The 20,202-nt window shown below is 38.7% G+C and overlaps 1 protein-coding gene across 1 annotated transcript in view; it reads left to right on the top strand.

Moving 5' to 3' along the window:
* Positions 1–20,202, top strand: part of otog (otogelin) — a 214,952-nt gene that overhangs the window by 177,328 nt on the left and 17,422 nt on the right. Inside the window, exons 37-48 of the mRNA XM_072592880.1 lie at positions 500–604; positions 4,448–4,634; positions 7,264–7,484; positions 8,925–9,063; positions 12,159–12,350; positions 12,577–12,789; positions 14,078–14,182; positions 15,827–15,931; positions 18,060–18,161; positions 19,606–19,704; positions 19,796–19,836; positions 19,923–19,998. Of these exons, the coding sequence (XP_072448981.1) occupies positions 500–604; positions 4,448–4,634; positions 7,264–7,484; positions 8,925–9,063; positions 12,159–12,350; positions 12,577–12,789; positions 14,078–14,182; positions 15,827–15,931; positions 18,060–18,161; positions 19,606–19,704; positions 19,796–19,836; positions 19,923–19,998 (1,585 nt within the window). The remainder of the gene's footprint in view (positions 1–499; positions 605–4,447; positions 4,635–7,263; positions 7,485–8,924; positions 9,064–12,158; positions 12,351–12,576; positions 12,790–14,077; positions 14,183–15,826; positions 15,932–18,059; positions 18,162–19,605; positions 19,705–19,795; positions 19,837–19,922; positions 19,999–20,202) is intronic.

Below are 20,202 nucleotides of genomic sequence, written 5' to 3'. Positions count from 1 at the left end.
GCTTGGTCCAGCCCTTAGCATTTGAACCTTGAAACATTTTATTAAGGTTTGTGAATATGTGGAGAAAAATATGGAGTGTGTAGTTTGAAATTCATCTTTATCCAGAGTCCTGCTTCGCAGAGTGAAAATATTCTCACAGTGATCATATAATGGAGTGGAGTTGGAAAGCTGAATTGGCAGGATGCCTGGTTTGTGAAACAGCATGATGCCTCATTAGTTAAGGTTACCCTGAAGGACTTTCCTTCTCAATTTCTTTCCTCACCTGAGGTGTATGACTCTCAGGTTAAACCACCACTAGGTCATCCTTCTTTAATGAGAAAGTAGCCCTATGGTCAAATTGGCCAATGGTGACTTCGCCTCTTTACAAGAGTAGTTACTTTATTCTAACGTAAAGAGTTATAATTAAAGGGTTATTAAAATTGTTTTGCACTACGTACTATACTGATTTATTTCCAAATTAAAGACTGACTGCTTAATCAACATGTTTCTCTCTAATCAGACTACAATGATCCAGTCGTATGTGAACTCCAGCTTTCTATGTCTGACAAAGCTTAACATAACTCATGGATCAAACCACATCATTATTGACAGGCAGTTGAGAAAGGTAGGTTGATTTCTAACTTATAACTAAGTGCATGTTTCTAATAACTCTTATTAAAGATTGCAGCATATTCTTTACAATAAATACAAATAATCATCATGCTGCAGTTCATGAGCTTCATCAGTGATCATATGCAATACTTCGATCTACGAATATTTTGGATTCCTGTATATTAAAAATATTAAAATATTAAAATAAATATATTGGAACTTAATTGATGCTTGAAATGTTTCTCTGCAGAAATTAATATAATAAATCATGAAATGTTATTTACAATGGATACATGGTCAAAAACATGATAATCTTCAATAATATATTGAAGAACAGAGGTTTTGACAAATTAATTGTATCAATGTGATGTGCATAATTAAACAGATGTCCCAAAAGGAATTATACATGTGCACAGTACCATCAATAAATTTTCAAATAACGGCTATTTTTACAATAAGGGGTGCAGTTTGTTCATCAAGAAATGTTCAATACCCAAAATGCCATGTGCCATTTCACATTATTTTGTAATTTAAGCCCAGGATATGGAGACGATGCAATTATGCACAGATTAAAACTAGGTTTTTTTTCTCTTTTGCAGATTGCATGTTTTGTTTGCTTATTTTAAAGGGGAAACTTATAACAAATTATTTGGAAATGTCTTGTTTTTGTTGAAATAATAACAGTAGCCAAACAGATCCATGGGGATTCCGTATGTGTGAAATGTACTTTTATTTTGAGAAGAGTAACTGTTTGCAACAATGCTCCAGAAACTGTTACTGCTAAAGTTGAGTCCATTTGTTAAAATGGCAAAATATCAATGTCCTAATGATTATGGAGCTTTAAGATGCTATGCAATGCAATGGTAGGATACAAGAATCATATAGCCTTGAAAAAAGTCATTTGAATCCTGGTGTCTATGTCAGTATTTTAAAGAACGATCCAATTCTGCCCATTCTGAAGCAGCAAATGCAGCAAGACCAGGTCAACATCCATGAGTCCAAGACAATGACCATTTCCAATAAGGGAGAATCTTAACATCACAAAATCCTCCATGATCAACATCCTGGGATTACCATTAACCAGGACTAAACTGGACTAGCTATAAAAATACTGTGGGAACAAAAGAATGTTAGAAGTTAAGAATTCTGTAACGCATAGTATACCTTCTAACCACTGCCCCCAAAGTCTGTCCAACATTACAATGCACAGGTCAGGACTGTGATGGAATACTCTCCACATACCAACATGGACACGGTTCCACCAAACCACTTGATGCTTCTGTCATCCAGGACAAATAATACCACTTGATTAGCACCTAATTTAACACTTTAAGTCTTCAACCCATCCAACCCTGTGGGCTGCATGGTGGCTCAGTGTTTAGCAATGCTGCCTCACAGCACCAGGAACCCGGGTTTGATTCCAGCCTCGGGCGATTGTCTATGTGGAGTTTGCACATTCTCCCCGTGTCTGCATGGGTTTCCTCCGTGTGCTCCAGTTTCCTCCCACAATCCAAAGACGTGCAGGTCAGGTGAATTGGCCATGCTAAATTGCCCATAGTGTTCAGGGATGTGGAGGTCATGTACTTTACTCAGGGGAAAATGCAGAGTAATAAGGTAGTGTAATGGGTCTGAATGGGATACTCTTCAGAGGGTCAGTGTGGACTTGTTTAGCCAAAGGACCTGTTTCCAAACTGTAGGGATTCTATGAACATGAACACAGAGGCATAAGTGTGTACACTATCTACAAGAGGCACTGCAGCAGCTTTCAAACATGTGGTCTCCACCACTGAGGAGGACATGGGAGCACTATCGTCTGCAAATTCCTCTCTAAGTCACACACCATCCTGACTTGAAACTATATTGTCCTTCTTTTTCTCTTGCTGGTAAAATTCCTAGAAGTTCCTTCCTAGCAGCACTGTGGGCATACATATCCTCAGTAGACTGTGCCATTTCAAGAAGATAACTTGCCCCACCTAGTCAAGGGCAATGAATGATGGACAATGAATGATGGCCTAATCAGCAACACTGACATCCTGTGAAGGAATAAAATAAAATCGTCTGCTGTCTTGTAAATATCTCCTTCTCAAGTATATTATTCAATTGTTTTCTGAAAATGATTATGAAATCAACTTCTAATCCCCTCTCAGGTTGGACACACCAGATGTTAGCTCACAATACAAAAAGAATGCTCCCTATTGCTCCCAGGAACTTTTTGTTACAGACTTCCTTAGCAGTAACAATAGTTTCTCACCATGTCTCTATTAAAACCGCTTGCAATCTTGAACATGTCCATTAAATCTTCCTTAACCTTGTCTGGTTTGAAGAGCACATCCAAATCTATTATATCTCTGCAATTCACCAACCTTATTGATATCATTCTGGAAGATCCCCTCCACATTCTGTCCAATGCAAGGGCATTGTACTGAATTTTCCCTTTTTCAGTTAGCGTTTTGTCAAGTGAAGTGGTGTTTTGTTCACAATGGCTCACAGTGGCTTTTCTCACACAATCCTTGACTCTCAACCACCTTTTCATCCATGCTCTTTTGTCCCCAACTCATGGGATCATTTAGTGGGAGAGGCAGAAGTGTTCACTACTGCTGGTACTGTATTTAAAATGTCTGCACGCCTCATCAGGTGCTACAAGACAGGAACTGGCTCTCACACTGTAGTGCAGCTTGGTTACCAAAGAGGCTCAGTGATGCATGATTCTACCATGCTGTCTTCAATATGCCTCCCAGTCAATATCCTGATCATCATCCTCAGAAGATTTCTGTGAATTCCTGATTTTTCTCTGCATTCAGGATACTCTCCCTTTGTTTCCTCCAGTTGTGAAGGGCACAGCTTGCTCTAATGATGTAGTCCATCTTTTCTGCTACATGCTTCCAGACTCTGCTAGAGTGGCCCAAGTATTCAGATCAAATCTTAAGGAGGTCCTGTCGGTAGCATGTATAACATTATATCTCTGTACTGACTCAGTCTGTGGATTTCTTAAAATAGAGGTGTCACGATCCATATTGGAGGAAGTAGCCTTTGTTTCCCAGTAACCCAAAATGGGAATGATGTCAGAAGCCTGCTGAAAATTTAAACTTGGAGCAGGGCCATCGGTGTGTTTGTGTCATGACCAAGGTTTGTTATCTTTTTATATTGAGTGAGCCAAAAGTACGAGGAAGCACAAATGCAGCTTCTAACTATAACTGCCAGGCTCCAAACCCAGCAAGGCAGGGGGCTGTCTGACACAAGAAAACATTGGCAGCTTCTGAGAATGGCTCTGTAGTGTAGCACTAGATGTCTTAATTGTCTGTCTGCCTTTGTGCAGCAGCTTGCTGATTCCAATGGCAGCTGCTTGTTGGCCCCTGTGAGAGTCATCTGGAGGCAAAACAACACTGGGGAGCCATCACAGCATGCAATAATTTGATTTCCCTGCATCACCCCCAACTCTGAACCCAACCCTGACTCCATGGTAAAATTTAGCTCAAAGTTTGGCTTTTAAGAGGAAGTTAAAAATCACACAACACCGGGTTACAGTCCAACAGGTTTATTTGAAAGTACAAAGTGAGAAATGATTTTCGCTGTATCGATGTTTTCCTTTTTCATTGATAAAGTATTGATTCTACATCAGCTCATTATATCGAAATTTGAGGAGAAAAGGCATAATTTAGCTTTGCAAACCTATTAATCGTTGGATACTTTGTTTTGTAGAACTGATCGAGCGACATCCACATCCTGATTGAACAACTATTACAATGGGTGTGATTTCCAGTCAATTCAACCACATTTAAAGACTTTTGATTACGTGTTTGATTTTTCATTGTCAAATAATTGTACATAAATCATTTTTCTATTCATATCCCTTCAGCTGAGCATTAATTCAAGGTTTGGCTACACTCCATTCCGAAGGTTTGACTTTGAAATCATTGATACTGGGAGTATGTACACAATCGTGACTCCAGCTGGTATACGCATACAATGGTTTCACAATACAGGGATTATGGTTATTGACACAGGCACACCCAATAAAAATCTAGCTACTATGGGGCTCTGCGGTACGTAAACATTGGTTGTTTTATGTGCAAATGTATTTGCAAAATGTTTTCATGCTAAACAGAGAAAAGACATTTTGTTGCAAACTGCAATACGATAGGTCCAATAGCAGGTGGGGAGAGGTGTGTCAGCCCCGAGATGGGTGGTGCATTTGGGTTGTCAGGGCTTGGCAATTTGTCTGATTTCAAGTTTGGCACTTGATTTGGATGAGTTGTGCTGGAGTCTTAACTGATCTCATTCAAGTCAAGGTTGGTAGGTGGAAACAGTAATCGGCAGCAGGTGGCTCCATGTGGAAATCTGAGGGAGCAATAGGCTAATTTAATGACCACAATGATGGGCCTGTCCATCAGCTAGAGAGCTGGTGGCAACACTCCTTAAACATTCCCTGGAACTCCAAGGTGGCTGAAACCAATTAGGCTTCCACTGGAAGGAACGATTCCCAATGCTGTTTAATGCAGAAAGCCAGGAAGACAAATGTCATTGGATGTCTTGGAAATATCCTTTCTACATTCATCTTGCCAAGACTATTCATGGTCTTATTAACATCAATCCAGTTATACTTTTTAAACTCCAATGGAAAAAAGCCCAGCCTGACCAACCAGTTCTCATAAGGCATCCCACTCAGTCCAATTATTAATTTAGTAAAACTGTTCTGATCTACTTCCAACACATTTACATCCTTCATATATAAAGAAACAACAACTGCAGGGAGATATTCAGAGGGTCAATGTGGACTTAATGGGCCAAATGGCCTGCTTCCACACTGTAGGCATTGTATGATTTAAGATGTGCTCTTGTCAATGCTCTTTATAACTGAAAGTTGACTTTTTACTTTTATGTTCAGTTCCTCTCATAAGAAAATAAGTATCATTTCAATAGTTGCCTTGATTGTGTACTGTTGTGACTCATGCCATAGAACAATAAATCCCGCTGCCCCTCTGATTTCTGCAGTTGTTGTCCATTTATTTAATACTCTACTTTTCCATTCTCCTTGTCAAAATGAACAGCTTCACATTTTCCCACATCCTTCTCCACAAGCCAGATTTTTTGCCCACTCACTCAACCTGTCTATATTCTTCTTCAAATTCCTTATGTCTTCTTGAAGTCATACTTTCCTGTCTACCTTTGTGTTGTCTGCAAATTTAGCTGCTATAACTTTGGTCTGCTCACCACATCCTGCCAAACAGAAGAAGATCCATTTATACATATTGTCTATTTTCTCCCAATCTTCTAATTGGTAGCATAATACATTACCCTTTCACCATTTTATTTTCTGCAGTAAGCTTTCTTGTGGTATTAGTGTGTTATTGATGTGACATTATTTATATTTCAGTCAGGAGTGTGGGGAATGTTTTCTTTAAAGGTCATTGCATAATGTTTTTCATGTGTTGTTGCTTGATATATTGTCTATGTAGGGACATTATGGAATATGGGTTATTTTTAGCAGCAACTCATAAAATGTGGAAAATTTAAGAGTGACAACTCAAATGGATATAAATGCTAGGAATGGCATTTGATGCTTTTTGCTAGTTAATGAATAATGTCCAAATTAAAACTGAGTGATTAAATGTGATACTGACTGAGTTGAATGCCTTTGCAATGTAGTTGTTCTTAATTGGCCAATTTGGTCATTTATAACATAATTCCTAATTTCAGCTATTTTGTTTGGTTACAGATTTTTATTTTACATGATTTCTTGAAATGTAACCTCTATGAGTCGTAATGCAATAAATGCTGTAAATGGTATCATCAAAATTTTAGAGATAAAAAGAGGCTAGGTATTAAATAAAATAGTGATGTCTTAAAACAGAATTAATTTACATCTGGACAAACTCAATGGGTTTGGCAGCATCTGTGGTAGGAGAAACAGAGCTCATGTTTTGAGTCTGGCATTACTCCTACTGTTCTTCTCTGAAGAAGTCATACAGGACTTGAAACGTTAATTCTGTTTTTCTCTCCACAGATTTTGCCAGACCTGCTGAGTTTTTCTAGGAGAAAGTGAGGACTGCAGATGCTGGAGATCAGAGCTGAAAAATGTGTTGCTGAAAAAGCGCAGCAGGTCAGGCAGCATCCAAGGAGCAGGAGAATCGACATTTCGGGCATAAGCCTTCATTCCTGAAGAAGGGCTTATGCCCGAAACGTCAATTCTCCTGTTCCTTGGATGCTGCCTGACCTGCTGCGCTTTTCCAGCAACACATTTTTCAGCTGCTGAGTTTTTCTCCTATTTTCTGTTTGTTTCACATTTCCAGCATCTACAATATTTTGCTTTTATAATAATTTACATCTCATTTGGTATTATGTGAAATCTCAGCAAATTTATTAAATTTAAATACAACTCAACATCTTCTTAAAATATAAGTGATACCTGTCTCTGAATACCCTAGGCATAATCAGTCTACTCTTTCCTTTCTGATGCTTGACAACACAAATTTAGGAACATCAGACTTAAATGGGATTAGTCCATTCTACTATTCGGGTCTGCTCTGTCAGTCAATAACATTATGGCTGATCTGGTTACAGTCTCAACTCTACTTATCTACATGCAACATCCCCAATCCACCAGCCCTTGAAAAAGTATAATTCATTGACTTGACAAGATTATGTCTACAAATGTCCTTATTATATATACAGGTTACTGTGATGGAAACCTAATAAATGACCTAACCTTGAAAAATGGCACAGTTCTTCAAAAAGATGACGATCCATTGACCTTCATTCAAGACTGGACTGTGGCCAGCACAGAGACAGGAATGATGATGAATCGACGTCAAGAGGTTAACTGTTCTACAAGCAACTGCTCTGAATGCTTCAGAATGCTCCAAAGTGAGACGTTTTCCCTCTGTCATGCACAAGTATGTATTTATAACAATCACACAGAACAATGCATATATAATTCCAGAGTCTGCAGAAGTGGGTACTGCAGATGCTGGAGATTAGAGTCAAGATTAGAATGATGCTGGAAAAGCAGAGCAGGTCAGTCAGCATCCGAGGAGCAGGAAAATTGACGTTTCAGGCAAAATTCCTTCATCAGGCTGTGGAGACAGGTGCTGCTTGAGAAGTGATTTTAAAGCTCTTGTCAACTTCAAATGTTGCAATGTAATGGTTTAGATACTTTCCTAAAGTATCTAACCTGCTCAGAAATATTATTACACACCTCTACAGAAGGTGGAAAAAATTTTAGTTTTTGGTGCAATGATTGATCTTGGAACTTTGTCCATAAAATGTAAATGACCATTGGATATAATAGCACTGCATAAAGATTCAGATGTATTTGAGTCCTTTCTCCATCTTCTTCATTCTGCTGTTGGGAAGGATCAAATATGAATGTTTGTAAGGGATGCTATGGCTTGATATGGCTTTACTGCATTTCATGTACATCATTACTGCAACTGAGAACCTATCCAAGGAATCTATACCAGCGTCCTAACTTTCTCCTTATAACTGATGTTCCTCAATCTTGACATAATTCTGATAAATCTCCTCTCCATTTTCTTAAAGATGTTGACAATTTTCTAACCTTCAATAACCAAAATAAGACACAATGTTTTAGCTAAGGCCTAACCAGCTAATGGCCTTGTTTTTGTATTCTATGCCTCTAATTTTAAAGCCAAATATCCCTCTTCTTTCATTGTCTTTTTCACCTGCCTTGATTTAGCTGTGTCATTCCCCAGGTCTCTCTGTTTCATCACCTCCACTAAACCTGTTCCATTTAGTTTATAATGCTTGTTCTCATTATACTTCCTAAAGTGCCATTTTGACTTCTCTGCTTTGAGTTTCAAATAATGTGTATGGCTTCCCCATGTCTGTAGTGAGAGACACAAAAACTGCAGATGCTGAAATCCAAAACAGACAAGCAGGAGGCGGAAAGAGCACAGCAAGCCAGGCAGCATCAGGAGGTGGAGAGGTCAATGTCCTGAAGAAGGGTTACACCTGATAATCCTGGCTTGCTGTGTTCTTCCAACTCCTGCCTGTCTATTCGCCATGTCTTTGTCTCCTTGAAGTCTATAACTATCCTGCTAATTGTGTTACAAATCTGTTCGTGTTGAATCACTGCTATCTTTATTAATCATTCACAATCAACATTTTTTGTTTTGATGTTTACTTGTTTGTAGTTAGTTTTGAGAAATTTACATATTAAAGGGAATAATAAACATTTAATATTGAATTGATGTAATAAACCACATCTTGTGATCCTGGTGAAAGATATTTCAATGAAATCTTGTTCATCATTGTTTATGCAACAGACCACCACAACTGCACCATTGTGAAGAATTTCTTTTTTCTCATGTTAGGTTTCTCCAGAAATGTTTTGTGAGCTCTGGATCCGTGATTCATTGTTTGTGAAGAACCATTGTTCTGCTCTGGCTGCATATGTGGCTCTTTGTAATAAATTTAACATTTGCCTAGAGTGGAGGAAACCAGACTATTGCTGTAAGTAGTGGTTTAAATAAACTGACATAGGTTTAGATTAGATTAGATTCCCTACAGCGTGGAAACAGGCCCTTTGGCCCAACAAGTCCACACCGACCCTCCAAAGAGTAACCCACCAAGACCCATTTCCCTCTGACTAATGCAGCTAACACTATGGGCAATTTAGCATGGCCAATTCACACGGGGAGAATGTGCAAACTCCCCACAGACAGTCACCTAAGGTTGGAATTGAATCTGGGACCCTGGTGCTGTGAGGCAAGTCATAGCTGATAATCTACCTCAATGCCATTTTTCTGTGCTTCTGTTATGACCAGACTCCTGGTGAGGTTTTCTGATTTGTTCCGGTTGTGTAGGGAATTAACAACATGTTAAGAACCTGGGTGAGGAAAAACTTGTTGGCTACCCTCCTTTGTTCATCCTCCTTTGTTGGATACAGCAAGGCTGCTTGAGAAAGGAACCTTTCCTTTCTCCTGGACTCAAAAGAACTTAGGTTTTAAAAGTAGCTAATTCAAACAGGCTTTCTCAAATTAACAAAAGGAGTGACTTTATTATTTGCTACATGCAAGAAGAAATACTAACACAACACACATGTGCACAGATCAGAACTGAGAGGTAAGAAAAAGATAGAAGTTTAAAAAAAAGGATTACTGTCTAAATTGTTGAATGGTGAATGGTGAACTTAGAATGACAGTTGAATGGTGCTGTCATTGTAATGGTGGTTACCCGTAGCAACAACTTTGGTAGTTGTATAGTTGGTTTCACAATCCTTAATAAACTGATTGGTTGAGATTCTATAATTCTGATGTCTTTCAACCGTGTTTGAATTCTGAATAAGCGAGAGTCTTTTGTCTCCCTGTTTCATTTTTAACTGATTTGCAGCACATAGAGTTAGAGGTGACTTTTAACTCAACATAGCTAACTAGGGGATAGTTCTTGGCTGTGACAATTAAACCATGCTAATTATCAAACCCAGACTGGTACATATAAAGACATTCATTCCTACTAGTCCACTAGAGTTGGAACAGGCTTTTAAACTCCTGCCCTTCTGGATTCTTCAAAGGGAAAAACACACACTGTGCCTGCAGTTTGGGACATAATCCAAGGGTGGTGCCTTGCTGTTGAGCAGGAGACTATGATGTGGGGATGCTGGTGTTGGACTGGGGTGGACAAGTTAAAAATCACACAACACCTGGTTATGGTACGAGCTTTTGGAGCACTGTTCCTTCATCAGGTAGTTGTGGAGCAGGATCATAAAACACAGAATTTATAGCAAAAGATTTCAGTGTCATGCAACTGAAATGATATACCTGCATTGAACAAACCTAGATTTCTGTTAAGTCTTTCATCTTTTAGAATGGGTTGCAGGTTTCAGTTCATTAATACGTAAATCCCAGGACCTCTTTCCAGTCACATTCTCGAGACAACTTGGAGATTTTAACTTGAGATAATTTTAAAAAAGGTGACAAAGATGTAGAAAAGAAAGGTGTGTTGTATGATCCTGCTCCACAGCTACCTGATGATGGAACATTGCTCCGAAAGCTAGTACTTCCAAATAAACCTGTTGGACTATAACCTGTTGTTGTGTGAATTTTAACTTGAGCAGGAGACTGTTAGCCCCTCATTATCTTTGTAATCAAAAGAGATCACAGTCCTGGCCTGAAATTTCCTTGAGACCTCTAGGTATTACATTCCATTGGTCCTACAAAGAAGCTTTTGCGTCTACATCAATTAGATTAGATTACTTACAGTGTGGAAACAGGCCCTTTGGCCCAACAAGTCCACACCACCCCGCCGAAGCGTAACCCACCCATACCCCTACATCTACATTTACCCCTTACCTAACACTATGGGCAATTTAGCATGGCCAATTCACCTGGCCTGCACATCTTAGGACTATGGGAGGAAACCGGAGCACCCGGAGGAAACCCACGCGGACACGGGGAGAACGTGCAAACTCCACACAGTCAGTCGCCTGAGGCGGGAATTGAACCCGGGTCTCAGGCGCTGTGAGGCAGCAGTGCTAACCACTGTGCCACCGTGCCGCCCACAAATTGTCCCTGTAACAGTTCTCTAAAGGGTTAAAAATGTTCATAGAACTTTGGGATTCTCACTTGTAGTCATGGGCCTATGTTCTGGGTTAGGTTTTGTAATAGTGGTGGATGGATCTTAGTTTATTCTCTGAAAGATTTATTTTATGGGGTTAGAAAGCCATTTGAAACAGTGACCTAAATATATCAATTCCGGGATCGCACATGATTCAATCAAGGACCCTCTGGTTTTAAAGGATAAAATATTTGTACAACTGAGTTTACACAGAACAGAGCCCAGTAGTTTAGCTTGTGACTTCAGTTCAGAAGGAACAAGAGTTCAGTTTAGCAAGAGTATCAAGTTTTGGGATCAGAGGAACCCGTAACCCTAGCAGAAGTAGTTTCATTTTGTGCAGCTTACAAGTCAGGAGAGTTTGTAAACTAGTCTTAAAGTTGTTAGAACTGAGTTTAAGCCACCTAAATTGGAAAATGAAGAATATATATATGTGTTTTTTTTTCTAGATTCAATCCCCTACAATGTGGAAACAGGCCCTTCAGCCCAACAAGTCCATACCAACCCTCCAAAGAGCAATCCACCCACCCATTCCCCACTGACTAACCCACATAACACTATGGCAATTTAGCACGACCAATTCACCTAACCTCCATATCTTTGGACTGTGGGAGGAAACCAGAGCACCCAGAGGAAACCCACACAGACACAGGGAGAACGTGCAAACTCCACACGGACAGTTGCCTGAGGCAGGAATTGAACCCAGGTCCCTGGCATTGTAAGGCAGCAGTGCTAACCACTGAGCCACCTTTTACTTAATAAAGTTTTGTATTGTTGTTAAAGATCTGCTGCTTCATGGGAATATGTCTCAATGACTAAATATCATGGTTACCAGCTGCAAAAATGAATCTACTTATAAATAGGAGTTTGCTCTTGTACTTTGTTCTTGTACTTGAACATTGTAAAATGTACTTTGCTCAATTTTTAAAATGTATATGAATTCAACTTAACCTTAAACAAATTAGCAACAAGTGATTTTCCTCCTGTTGTTTCAGCCTTTACATGTCCTGCTAACATGATATACCAGGCTTGTGTACTCATGTGTGAAGCGAAGACCTGCCAAAACAGAATTTTCTTTCCATCTGAGGATGCATCATGCTCTATCCTGAGTGAAGGATGTGTTTGTCCAGAAGGAACCATTCTCCATCGTCTAGACTCCACCTTGTGTATACCCGAGGAGAAGTGTGGTACATTTCTCCTACATTTCTCGATTATCTCGTCTACCTGTAGCCATGAAGAACTAGCCACACAATCTTCCAATACTTCTTTTATTATATATAAATGCATATAAAACTTGGATATTTGCAGTACCAAGGATATTGGGCTCACTAGATTACTAACCATCAGTATATTTTACTGTATGGATAATTACTTTGTTGCTTAAGGTAATTACATGCATTTTATAATTTTCAGCTTGCACTGATAGTTGGGGATTACCGCATGCTGCTGGCGAGAAGTGGGATGCCTCACTGGATGGATGCTGCATGTACCAGTGCCTGGAGAATGGGACAATTATTACAGTTGATCACAACTGTTCTTCTGTCCCTGATCCTATCTGTCACCGTTCTGGGGAAATAGTGGTTAGTCTAGCTGGTGATAAGAGCTGCTGCCCCAAAAAGATATGTGGTAAGTATTAAATTCTGTCTGTAGCTGACTAATCCATCATGTCTGGAGAATGTAAGGCTTACATAAAATAATTACACTGTAGCCACATTGTTGTAATGTCCAAAAAAAGTATTGTGAATCCTGTAGGTTAAACTTAGAGTCTCTTCCATTTCCTGAACCTAAGACTGTGCTCTAATCATTCCATCGAGTGAATAATTCAACTCCAGATCCAGAATTTCAACTGCACTTTGAAAATCTGAACTTCTAATTGCCTCAAGATTACAACATTGACCATAAATTTCAAAATTAATCAATATGCAAAGGAAGCCATGCTGTCTGCTGCACCTCAGATATGCTGTCAAATAGGGCAGGATTGTTGAGAATAGAGGGAGCATAAAAGGGATTTAATGGAGTAGCAACTTGGTAGTCCATTGGTACTAATTTTGAAGAAATACTTAATGTGTTGCTTTGATAACAACCTGTATGTATGCAGCTCCCCCAAACTGAGTTCTGCAGACCAGTCAGTAGTCTAATATGGATGCTTTGACTACTAACCTTCTGGCTCTCAGGCACTAACTGAAAACAATGATGAAAATAATTTTTGAAAAGTTAATGCAAATCAATGAATATGAAAATTGGACAGTTTCTATAATTTCAGCTGACACACAGTAGCAGTTCTAGAGCCACGTTATAAGTTGAGAAAACATAGTCTTATAGAAAATAAAAAATTCAGCCCTTTGAGTCTGGATCACCATTCAATATGATCATGCAATTTCAGTGTCCCACTCTGCTTTCTGCCCTACCCCTTTATGTTTTTAGCTGTAAAGGCCACATCCAGCCTCTTCATGTATATATGAGGAACTGTCCCCAACAGCTTTTAGTGGGAGAGAATTCCACAGGTTCACAACTCTGAGTGAAGAAATCCTTCCTCATCTCAGTCCTGAATAGCTTACCCCTTATTCTTAGACTGTAACCCCTTGTTCTGGACTTCCCCAACATTGGGAACATTCTTCTCGTGTCTAGCCTGTCCAGTCCCAGAATTTTACATGCTTCATCCTCATCCGTTTGGAAGTTTTATGTTTATTAAGAGTTACACGAATGGTATTGCTGTTTTTATGCAATTAGTACATTGTGTATCAAATTGGAGAAAAGAAAAGTCCATTTCAGCAAGTCTTTTTCTTTAAATAAGCCAAAAGATTTGTATAACTTTGAAAAAGCTTTAAGTACAGTAATGCTTTTGGACCAATGTAACAATGAATTACTTACTCATGTTAATGCATGATGCGCTATCACCCTACTCTGTTTTCAGCTTGCAATCAAACAGTCTGTGGGAGTTTTGCTCCTCAGTGTAACTATGGAGAAAGGCTCATCACCCTTTACAAACCAGACTTCTGCTGTCCTGATTTCTATTGTGGTAAGTGTATGTAACACGGCCTGAAGTATAATCTTGAGTGGGATAATGGAAGTTTGCATGGGAAAAGAGAGACTTGCACTATTTAAACACTTTCAAAAATACAGAACATCTCAAAGATTGTTAAAAGCTGTGAAATAAAGATACATTTAATTGCTGTTTAATATCAATGATTTGGAAGTCAGTTTTTCTGAAACAAACCTTGTATCTGCAACTTTATGATGGTTACAAGTTAAACTGCTTTGATGTTGTTGATGAAGTGAACAATACTGACCAGGACACCAGTCTAATTCTCTTGGAGTGGGATTTTAGCCCACAATCTCTTGTCTCATTGAGACTCAAGTGCTCCTGTCATGGTCCCCATGGATATTATTAACTTTTAAAAAGAGATGTAAATTTTTCAGCAACTGAATAAAAGAATCAAATGATGTTTCACACTTGAAATATTTACTGTGACAAAGAAACTAAAATTAGCATCAACAAACTATTTTGTGATAGGCAATTTGCATATGAAACAGCAAAAACATTACTTCCCCACTAACTACTTAGCACAATTGAAAAAACTTTAAGACCTAATTGCACATTAAGACACACCTTCAAACTTATTGATTAATTCCTCTATTTCTACCTACTAGCTGTTCAATGGGCTCCCTTCACTCTGCCACAAGGACAAGTTTTCTAGAGTCATTTGGATATCCCTTCACTCAACTTCTGACTATTCTCAACTAACTTCCAACCACATGACCATTTTCAATGATTCCTTAATCCTTAAATGTTCTCAAGTCTCAAGTCTATGAATGGAAAAACAATCCTCCTTGACAAAGTATTTGATGGCCAGCATAAAACAGTCCTTTGCTTTGCACAACAGCTATTGCTTCACCCAACAATGTCTCTCTGTCTGAGATTATATGCCCAAAGAGACTAGTTTATCTGCCTTTTGTGTTAAGGTTTGAAAACTGGCACTTGATTTTCTGTACATTTTGGTCCAGATCTCTATGACAACCAAATAAGATGGGACTGCCTCTGGGCAGTATTAGTGCAATCAACCATCCTTCCATCAGAACAATCTGTTCTACCTTAAATTAAGAGATTTTGAAACATAATTGTCTTCAAAATCACACACTCAAGTTCTGCAAATTGAGAGAAGACATGGATTGCATGTTTACTTATTTTTTAGTTTGTTTTTAATGTTACTGGGAAAGAATTACTTTTATTTAGTCATGGGATATGGGGATCACTGACGAAGCCAGTGTTTGTTGCCAATCCATAATTATCCTTGAACTGATCGGCTTGTCATGCCATTTCACAGAGATGCAGCTTCAAGTTCAAGTATGCATTCAGATAGGGTGTGGAATAGACATCAGGTGGTCACAGGCAGGGCAAGTGACAATAAGCAAATATAACCAACCTATACCATCTCCAAGAAAATGGTAGAAGTAGATAAGTGAGGCTGGTAGGTAACCGCAAGACATACAGTGTTCAAGTTAACGAGATGTGTGAAATGTAAAACACAATGAAAAATGTTAAATTTTAAATTTTGAGTAAATTTACAATATATGCTTTCAAAATAATAAACACAAAGACAAATATTTAACTTTTAATATGTGACATATATTTACTATTTGACTGTGTGTTCATTTTCTGCAGAATGTGATCCAAGCAAGTGCGAGTCTGACATTCCAACTTGTCTAGAGGACCAAACTTTAATTGCTACCCGTGCTGATGGAAGTTGTTGCTTAGCATACATCTGTAGTAAGTTGCACAATGTACTTATTTGATTAAAAATGACATATTTGTTTATTAAACATTGCTTATTCCAATCAGTTTTGCTGTGATTCACACTTCACCTTAAATACGTTATGTTTTTGTCAGGAACCAAATTTGATTTTAAAATATTTGATGGAAGTCTATATACAGAATTTCTATTCCCATTTAACATTTTATCAGTTTTCTTCCACAGATATATCCAGAGCTTTCAAAATAATATTAACATTTTTTTTGCTATTTTAAATGTTGTTGGAACTTGTGCAAAAAAATAGGAAGGGCCCAGGTTTTGTGGTCAGTAATATAGTCATTTAAATCAAGCTGATTTCAGGAATAGAGCAGCATTGATGTCAGCCAGAAGGATAAACAGCCAATCATATCAATGTGTTCTCACAGGCAATAAGAAATTTAAAAGTGCTGAATCCCATTAATGTTAAATTTCAGATAACAAAATTAAATTCATCACTGAATTAAAACAGATGTAAAACATAACCAAACTTTAAAGTAAAAAGAAAACATGCAGCATTATTTTTAATACTGGCAAACTTTGACATTTTACACATTTAGCTTTATATAAACAGCTTTAATAAGTTTTGAGAAGATTTGCAGCTCAGGTTGAGGCTTTGGGTGTAAGTTTGCTCACTGAGCTGGAAGGTTGATTTTCAGACGTTTTGTCACCATACTAGGTAACATCATCAGTGAGCCTCAGGTGAAGCACTGGTGTTCGTGACCCTCTTTCTATTTATGTGTTCAACTTTCCTGGGGTTGGCAATGTCATTTCCTGTGGTGATGCCATTTCCTGTGGTGATGTCATTTCCTGTTCTTTTTCTCAGAGGGTGGTAAATGGGGTTGAAGTCAATGTGTTTGTTGACAGAGTTCCAGTTGGAATGCCATGCTTCTCGGAATTCTCATGCATGTCTCTGTTTGACTTATCCTAGGATGGATGTATTACTCTAGTTGAAATGTTGTTCTTTCTCATCTGTGTGTGAGTATATTCATGAGAGTGGGTCATGTTTTCATGAGTGACTCTCACTCGTAACTTTACATACAGATGAGAAAGGATACCACTTCAAACTTCGACTGGGATAACACATCTTTCCTCAGACAAGTCAAACAGAGACATGCATGAGAATTCCTAGAAGCATGGGATTCCAACCGGAACTCTACTTCGACCCAATTTATCACATGCTGCGAAAACAAACAGGAAATGACATCACCACAGGAAATTATGCCACCAGTCATGAACACCAGTGCTTCACTGGAGGCTCACTGATGATGTTATCTAGTATGGTGATGAAACGTCTGAAAATGAACATTCCAGCTCAACAAACAAACTTACATTCATAACCAGCTTTCTTTAGGGCTAATGAGGGCAAATTAAGGGTAATGATAATTTAATGTGTCATTTAAAATGTTTTGAAAGGCTTTACCAGCTAGACTAACAGTGGAAGTGAAAAGAAACAAAGAAATGCAGATGCTAAAGATCTGAATCAAAAACTGATGTTGAATCTTAAGGAGTCCCCAAACGAAAGATGAGGTGCTGTTCTTTGAGCTTATGCTGGGTCTCGCTTGAACTACATCAGGCCTGAGGCCAAAGTGTTGGCATGGGAACTTGCTGGTGTGTTGAAGTGACAGGCGACTGGAAGCTCAGGGTCATTTTTATGGACAGAATGTAGTTGTTCCACAAAAGGGTCCCCCATTGTGAGCAGCAAATACAATAAACTAGATTGAGTGACGTGCAGCTAAATCACTACATCACCTGGAAGGAATGTCTGGTGCTTTGAATAGTGAGGAGTGAGAGGTAAACATTCAGTTGTTACACTTTTTGCAATTCTGCTGTGGGAAAGTGTTGCGAGTAGAAGAGGTATGGCCCAGGGTGTCCTGGAAGGAATGGTCCTTGCGGAATGCTAATAAGGGGGGAATGTGTGTGTGTTTGTGACATCCCACTGGAAGTGAGTATGAGGCAAGTTCTTGTAAATTTGAAGATCTCCTTTTAAGCTTCAGTATAATAAAATTGAGTTGCTAAATATTGGAATTGAGACTTCTAATTGATCCTTAGAAATAATATTGATACTTGCATGAACACAATGGTAACACTTTATTTCCCTACAATTAGTGTGTGGTGCTTGTGCTGACAAAATTCCCACCTGCCAGAAAGGAGAAATCCTTATCGTAAACAACAATACCACTGAGATGTGTTGCCCAGCCTACCAATGTGGTAAGAATAATATTTTACTCTATAAAAAGCATGTAACAGTTGTTTTTTATGAATTCATGAATGCTAGTCGTAATAGAGAGAACACAAGCTGTAATCTGGCTTCAGAATCCAAGAAGTATGAAGCTGACCCTGCTCTTATTGATAGAATTTTATCTCAGCAGGTATTTTAGAGACCGGTTTTACACTGTCTGCACAGCTGGACTGAATTGAGATGTCCTCATGTGACCCCCCCATCAGTACTTTAGGAGTCAGGTTATTTGCATTGACCTGCTGTTTGTCAGACTGCACATTCAGAACCCTGGAAGAAAAGCTCATTCCGCTACAAACATGAGGGGTATGCAGCAGTGATAATAGTTGCTGATTCTCGAGCCTTACAACCACTCTCCAAAACAGCAACCAGAAGATCACAACACCTCTTTTGTAATGGTGCTAGCATTAGACTCAAGGGTGCTCTGGTCAGAATGTTCTTGCACTTTCACCCTGAGTGGCTTTCATGACTTAGTCTGTTGGAGCTCCATCATTGACTGAGGCCTTTGGAGATTATTTTTGTTGCCTGTCAGTAAAGCTGGTACTGAACAGTAGGGGGAAGAGAGAAAGATATCTCGCATTTTCAATGTTTCATGTGCTTGTTGTTTTCTCAGACTCATGGATAGGCACAATCTGTATGGTCCAATAAATCGGGAGATGCTATTCTCAGCTCCCTTGCATTTAATTACAATGCCTACATCTCATACACAGTCTTTTCACAATCTCAGTTAAAAGTTTTGGTTTAGAGATAGACTTTGAAGGAGAATTTGAAAGGAAGAGAGGGTAAAAGAGAGTGAGAGGAAGGTATAGAGGAAATTCCACATAGAACAGATTTGACACTTGAAGATACAGCAGCCAATTTTGGAGCTGTGGTGCAGGGGAGTGGCTTTGTGGGGTGAAAGCAGGGTGGCGACAAGGTGAAAATCATAGGAATGGAGAGGCTACAGTGGTTTAAAAGCTGCAAGAGGTTTCACAGTTAACAAATGACAAGAGGATAAGTGTGCAGGCGTGTGGAAGAGAATTTGCAAGAGGGTATGGAATAAAGTTAGCAGTCAATGTGAGTCAAAGAGAACAGGGTGATAGGTGATCAAGATTTGGGGTGGGATTGGATGTTGGTAGCTAGCCTCCGAATGAGCTGAAATATGCAGGGTCTGGAAGTTTGGATATCCACTAGAATGGCAATAGAGGCAGGATGGGCAATTAATGAGGCAACTTAGGTTAGATAGAGCAAGAGAATTCTCAAACCTCAGGACAACAAACTCTTCCAAATGCTTGATGCAAGTTGGACTTCGATTTAAAAAAAAGCTTCAGCCTGATAATGCTATGACTCTTGTCTTGAACCAGAACCTGACTCAATTCATGATCTTCTGGGCTCTTCTTTTTAATTTCTAATGATTTCTGTTCTGTTTCTCTTTAGTTTGCGAAACTAATCGTTGTCCAAAGTTTCAATGTCCTTCAGGAATGAAAGTATCTGAGGCTTGGAGTCCAGATCAGTGTTGCCCAGTTCATTCGTGTGGTAAGATGACAGTTTTATATTTGGAAACATTTCAACAAGTTGCCAGATTCCATGACTAAAATATCTTGTTTATAATTATTGTTTTTTTCAGAATGTGCTTGTGATTCAGTTCTGAAACCTCAGTGCAAATTGGTAAGTAACATACTCCTATCTTTCAATTGTATGTGCTGCTTTTGTCTGATGTTTTAAAAATAATAATTCCGTAACTTGGTTTGCAGGGAGAAGTGTTAGTTACAGAACAGCAACGTGGAAATATCACAGCCAATCCATGTCGATGTCTGAATTACAAATGTGGCAAGTGCAATCATTTCATTGTACAGTTACTCCTGGTTTAATTGCAAGCAACACCTTTTCACCAAACTGTTGAGAATTATGTGAGAGTACAAAAATGTCATTTTATTCCAAGTAAATCGTGAACTATTGAAGCAATTGGGCAGATTTAGCAATTAGATAATGGATGGTTTTTCTTCTTATAATACTTATAAAAATGAAGAAATG

Source organism: Chiloscyllium punctatum, chromosome 22 (genome assembly GCF_047496795.1).
Source record: "Chiloscyllium punctatum isolate Juve2018m chromosome 22, sChiPun1.3, whole genome shotgun sequence".
NCBI classification, from domain to species: Eukaryota; Metazoa; Chordata; class Chondrichthyes; order Orectolobiformes; family Hemiscylliidae; genus Chiloscyllium; species Chiloscyllium punctatum.
This window is presented reverse-complemented; position numbering and strand designations above follow the sequence as displayed.